The sequence below is a fragment of the Miscanthus floridulus genome, chromosome 19, assembly GCF_019320115.1.
Source record: "Miscanthus floridulus cultivar M001 chromosome 19, ASM1932011v1, whole genome shotgun sequence".
NCBI classification, from domain to species: Eukaryota; Viridiplantae; Streptophyta; class Magnoliopsida; order Poales; family Poaceae; genus Miscanthus; species Miscanthus floridulus.
The window spans coordinates 36,976,331-36,982,018 of NC_089598.1; the positions used below are offsets into that span (position 1 = coordinate 36,976,331).

Consider the following 5,688-nt stretch of genomic DNA (forward strand, 5'->3'; position numbering starts at 1 on the left):
GCTCAAACAAGAAATGCCTAACTGATTATTATGTGACTTATTCCGAAGTGATCAGAACAAACATCTCAATTGCTTATATACGAAATAACAGAGCAACTGGTAAACTTCCACAATACCAATTCTACAGGTTGGATACGGCCCAACCAGCCCAACAAGGTGCAGGCGGCAGCTCGACCTGACCGGCTGACCCTAGCCCCTCCTCCCCCGCTAATGTTTCCCGCCATTTCGTCCCTCCATTTCCCGCCACGGCGCCACCCCGCCTCGCTCTGCTCCCCAGATCCCTCGCCCTCTTTCCCTCTCCGCTCGCCCAGGCCACCTGGTCGCCGGCTCGCCGCCCCCCGCTCACCGATTGCCCTCAGCTGTGCAGCGAGCAAGCAGCGGCGAAGCGATGGAGGAGGAAATCCGAGCGGAGTTCCAGAAGAGCGGCTTCTCCATCGGGGGAGCCAGCCCCGAGGACGCCGCCCAGATCCTCTCCACGCGTAAGCACAAGCGTCCCCACCTTCCCCCTTGCCCTTACCTGGTTCTGAGTTGGTGTTGATTTATGTTTATATATATGGGTGTGGTGTGTGGTTCTGCTTGCAGTGCTGACCTACTGCATCAACTACAAAATGAGCCCCGCGGACCTCGTCTCCAACTGGGAGGTCTATTACCTCAACAGGTCAGCTCATCCCTGATAAGAATGTTGCCAATAACAATACTGTAACATCATCTTAGATTAGGCTAGTCTTCGTGACTGTAGGTTACTAGGTCGTTTGAGTGCTCTGCAGGAAGGGCGTCTGCTTTCTATGAAATTTGATGATAAACATCTCAACACCAATGGTAGCATCTTTTGCTGTTGAATTAAGCATGCCATCTGTATGGCTGTGCTGATTATTATGGATAAGATGCTCTTGGCTCAATGTTTATTTTTTTGGCTGGAGCATAAACAACCACTTTCTATTAACTGTGATCAAATTTTGTTTGATGTCTTGATGAGTCATTAAATCCCATCAACATTTAGGTATGACTAAAATCTTGCAGCTCATGTTCAATATTCTCCTGTCTGTATTAAGAGATGCCTCCCCGATGATTATGATTCCAGGGTCCATATATTTCTTTTTTGTTCTTTTACATGATGCAGCATTGCAGCTAAGGAAACTGAAAGAACTAATTTATGCAGGCAATTGGATGGCTTAAAGCTTGAAAGCTCGTATCTTGATGGTTTTCTGTCACATCTTCAGAATGAAGTTAAAGACAGGATAATAAAAGAAGAAGCCAACCTTCACATTTACTCCAGTAACGATGTCGACATGTTAGTTCCACATATCAGATTCATTTACGTGCATGCTTGTCACAGAAGTACCTTTGTTTCTTATTTCACTGTCAAGAAAAAAAATATATAAGTATAATGTAGAAGTAACTGTTGCAGGCTCTTGAGCAATTCACATGCAGATGAAGTGGCATTTCATGACACGCCAGGCTCTAAACAGGAAAAGCCACCTGAAGAGTCATCTAACTCTGAGTTAACTCCTCTGACAAGTGACAGACCATCATCCAGCAGAGTGGCCAAAACAAATGCTGATCGTATTACCCCTTTTGCAACACGAGTAAATAAATTTACCCAGCAGTATGTTCTCAATGCTGACAATGCAGTTAGTATGCCAAGTAAAAATGCTGAAATCACAGAAGATGAAGTAATTAGAAGAATTCAGCCAAGTCAAAGATGTTCCTTACAAGTTCAGCGTTCACAGCCTGAACCAGGTTGCAGATTCATGTATGACAGAATGGAAGACAGAGTAAGGGTATTGCTAATTTGTTTTATTAATTGTCATAAGCATCTGCTCTTTGACTGCATCACTTTTCCAGTTTAATTATTTGGAAGATCGGATACAAAAATCGGCAAGCTTGTTTTCTGCATCTGGGTTTTGTGGAGAACCGGCAGATGCTACCCTTGCTTCAGAGGTAATTGCACCGCCTAGTTTTGTTCTTTTAACTACTTAACTCATCATCACCCCTTTTCTTGATAGGATATCCAATTATTTGCCCACTGCAGGAGAAAATGTTTGCAGTCGGTACAGTAGCTTGTGATGGTGAAGGTCATTTGAATGAAAAGTCTATCTTGCTACAGGGCAGGTGAGTGTGCTTCTTGGACTCATTCATGTGATGATCTTTGTTTAGTCACCATTTTATTATTTCTTTTGGCTAACTACAGAAACATCTTTTTCTAGTGTTCAACACTCCAGGGGACAGCGTGTGCGCCTTGACTTGAAGGATCTTGATCACTTCTCTTTGTTTCCTGGGCAGGTAAGCACAGCCAGTTCCAATGCCATATACATTATCTACTGAGTTAAATTAACACAAATTTAAATAACAGGTGGTGGGTATCGAAGGCCACAATCCCAGCGGACACTGTTTCATTGCATCGAAATTAATTGATTCCATACCAGTCTCTGTGGATGCTCAACTTCCTAGTGCTAAGAAACAAGCTATTGATAATGAAAGCAACCAAAATTCTGACGCTGGCACTCTGTCAAGAGCATTGTCATCGGTTAGTTCCTGTCTGTTTTTTGTTTGAAATAATGCTGCATCAAACATATCTGTTTAACAAAGAATTAGTATATTTCGTCCAAGCTTAAACTGATATCAGTTCATTGTTCTTCTATTTTAATTATGAATAGCATGTTTATACTTTCTTCATTTATTGCATGGACATGCTCAATCAAAGGAGAGTAGGCCAATCATTAATGATTTAAATAATTTCCATTTTGTTGTTCGGCTAGTATTAAAGCCGGCAGAAGCTGTTTTGTTGTGAGAGAAAAATACTGTAGATTCTAGCTGATAAGCCGGCTGATAAGTTCAAGCGAACAGCCCCGTCTTGAGAAAAAAATTTACCTCATGTCTTTTACAGGTCATCGCAGCAGGCCCCTATACAACAACCGATAATCTGTTGTTTGAACCACTGCAAGAACTTCTTTCATATGCTTGTCGTAAGCAGCCTGAGCTGCTCATATTGGTGAGTCCTCTCAATTCTGTACATGGGACAACATATTGATGTTTGAAATGTTCTTCTACTGTACACATCAATTGTACTTTCGCAGATGGGACCCTTCATTGACTCTGATCATCCTGACATAAAAAAAGGAACTGTTGACCAGAGCTTTCATGACATTTTCCATTTTGAAATTCTGAGAAAGGTAGGTAAATGCTGATTTCTGAAGGTGTAATGCTGGCACATTGCCAAATGCAATAGTTATTCATGTGTGTTATATTTTTTTGTTCAGATTCAAGACTTTACCCAGTATCTGGGGAACACTGTCCGTGTAATTCTCATTCCATCAGTGCGTGATGCTCACCATGACTTTGTTTTCCCTCAGGTTTGTAATTTTCCTTATTGAGATTTAGATCTGATTTAATAATTCTAAACATGTTGCTGTATCATTACTATCAATTAATGTCTGCAAAGTTAGATGTAAATTTTGCTGAGATAGTGCAACAAGTTTACTTCCAACGTACTAGGCTTTATAGTCTGGTAGTATGTGCAGATCAATTGTGTTATTGTTATTTAAGCCTTTTTTTAATGTTCTCAGCACAAGCATCTCTAATGATATATCTGTACTGTCGCTACTTGCAGCCTGCATTTGATTTGAATTTTCCAGAAGATATCACACATCAGGTATATGTGTTACTCTGTAAGATTGCTCTTGTGAGGTATTTGGTAATAATATTCCTTTGTTTTTAAAAGGTTTACATACATTATGCAGATTACTTGTCTGGCAAATCCATGTCTCTTCAGTTCTAACGAGGTACACTATGTTAATAGTTGTAATGAATAATGTAATGGTTGGAGCATGCAAAATATATATGGTTTTCCTTGTCTATTATCAAATAGGTATGCCTTTATTTTGGTTTAGTTATTTTTGTTATTGTCCTGCAAAATAAAATTGAGACATGGTCATTGAACTCAAAAGAATCTTTTTCTCCATATTGTGATCTTAATATGCTCCTCATCTCTGCATTTTCTCTCATGTTGCATTGTCTAGAAGAATCCATTCAATGCTTAGAGATTACCAGGCCTACCGCCACACTGTTCCTGTGTTTGCTCATGAGATATTCTCCAAATTTGTAACTTATTGGGAAATGTTTTTTTTCTCGAACACGAAGGAGAGCTGCATGCCATTATATTAAGAATGGAAATGGTTTTCTTAATACTTCTCATGCATATTTTGAGCAAAATTCATCTTATATGTTGTTAGAAATGTGTTGATAAGTGTAGTCTTACCCGAAAATGTTTGCTTTCCTTCTTTCCAGATACATTTTGGCTGTTGTACAGTGGACATTCTGAAACAGCTTAGTGGTGAGGAAATCTCTCGCAAGCCACCTGTCGGAAAGCCTGGAGACAGGATTGGTAGACTTGCCTCACACATATTAAAGCAACAAAGGTGATCCATTTGGCTTTTTCATGTTGTATCAGTTGGGACGGATTGTGTGCAGTTTATGAGTTCTGATGTAGCACTCTTCCTACAGTTACTATCCTCTATATCCTCCTGCTGCTGGTGTGCCATTAGACTTCTCACTTGCTAAGGAAGCACTGGAGATCTCATCAGCACCAGATGTTCTCCTTCTTCCTTCTGATCTTGCACCATTTGTGAAGGTAATAACAAGTTTTTAGTACAGGCAGCACATTTATTGTAAACTTCTAATTGATATTCATATATTTGAATTCTGCCCATCCGCGAGCTCATTGTTCAAAAGTCAACTGTATATTCACGTCTGTTTCCTTCTGAATGGAATGATACTGAACAGCTATTATGTCCAGGTGTTTTCCCTTGGAGAAGGTAGCGACGACCAGAAACGGTTTATCTGTGTGAACCCTGGGAGGTTGGCAAAGGGTATTGGTGGGGGAACATTTGTGGAGCTTTACTACAATGAGGGCATCGACAAGACCAACGCCTCCATCATCCGCATATAGGATTACTTTTGGGGCATATCACCTAACATGAAAAGAGGCTCTGATTCATCCGCTGCAGAAAATTACCCAAGGCTTCTCTTGTTTGCCACACCAGAAGCCCACCAAAAGGAAGGATTGAAGCGGCAAGATTTATTGTTGTGGCAAGCTTTCTTGGGGACACGTAAATTGAGCTTTGAAAGCCATCTCAACGTTTGTTATCCCAGAAAGTTTTGCTTAACATATGGCATTCCGTTGTAACCAAGTACTTAAAGTCCCTAGTTTGTTTTTGGTAATTGAGTGATAACTAGTGGACTAATTCTTTACTTGAGTTGATAAGTGTAACACCTCAGGTGTTAGGAAAGGTCATTAACGCTAGACATGTTGTCGTGTGCTGCCCATGTCCAGAGTACGCTGCCCATGCCCGGTACAAATTTAGCATGCGCCCCATTAACACTTTGAAAGAATATAGCAAGAATCTAAACGAATACAGGAAACGTTGTTCTTGTTCTTGCACTATTTTTTCATGTATCCCGTATGCTTGCACTTGTAGCAATAGTTGCCATTGCTCTTCACAAATTGAGTCTTGTGAGAGACAAGCATTCTTGTCTTAGGGACATAACAAGACCTTCCTTGTTAACGGAAAATCTTTGGCTCCCTAGGCACTTAAGCAAGAGTGCCTCACCGCCATAGACCTTGCCTAATGTGCAGGTGAGGCAGGTGAGCTCATCAACCTTCTTATTGTCTCATTCTCAACATCAATT

The 5,688-nt window shown here is 40.8% G+C and overlaps 1 protein-coding gene across 2 annotated transcripts; it reads left to right on the forward strand.

Moving 5' to 3' along the window:
• The first annotated feature begins 283 nt into the window (after positions 1 to 283).
• On the forward strand, positions 284 to 5,345 carry LOC136529058 (uncharacterized). 2 transcript variants are annotated; one of them, XM_066522109.1, is made up of 16 exons: positions 284 to 479; positions 583 to 658; positions 1,160 to 1,291; positions 1,397 to 1,775; positions 1,846 to 1,941; positions 2,033 to 2,112; positions 2,208 to 2,283; positions 2,354 to 2,527; positions 2,888 to 2,992; positions 3,078 to 3,173; positions 3,261 to 3,353; positions 3,611 to 3,652; positions 3,741 to 3,782; positions 4,288 to 4,418; positions 4,504 to 4,630; positions 4,796 to 5,345. In XM_066522109.1, exons 1-16 carry the CDS (start codon positions 389 to 391, stop codon positions 4,946 to 4,948), a joined length of 1,893 nt encoding a protein of 630 aa, XP_066378206.1. In that variant the 5' UTR covers positions 284 to 388; the 3' UTR covers positions 4,949 to 5,345. The 2 variants fall into 2 exon arrangements, with proteins under 2 accessions (XP_066378206.1, XP_066378207.1); XM_066522110.1 differs by having other exon boundaries at positions 1,409 to 1,775.
• Positions 5,346 to 5,688: the final 343 nt, after the last annotated feature.

Coding starts and splice junctions, on each gene's coding strand:
- LOC136529058 (XM_066522109.1), top strand. CDS start 389: ATGGAGGAGGAAATCCGAGCGGAGTTCCAGAAGAGCGGCTTCTCCATC. Junction 1,292..1,396: donor TCCAGTAACGATGTCGACAT/GTTAGTTCCACA, acceptor ATAATGTAGAAG/TAACTGTTGCAGGCTCTTGA. Junction 1,776..1,845: donor ATGACAGAATGGAAGACAGA/GTAAGGGTATTG, acceptor TCACTTTTCCAG/TTTAATTATTTGGAAGATCG.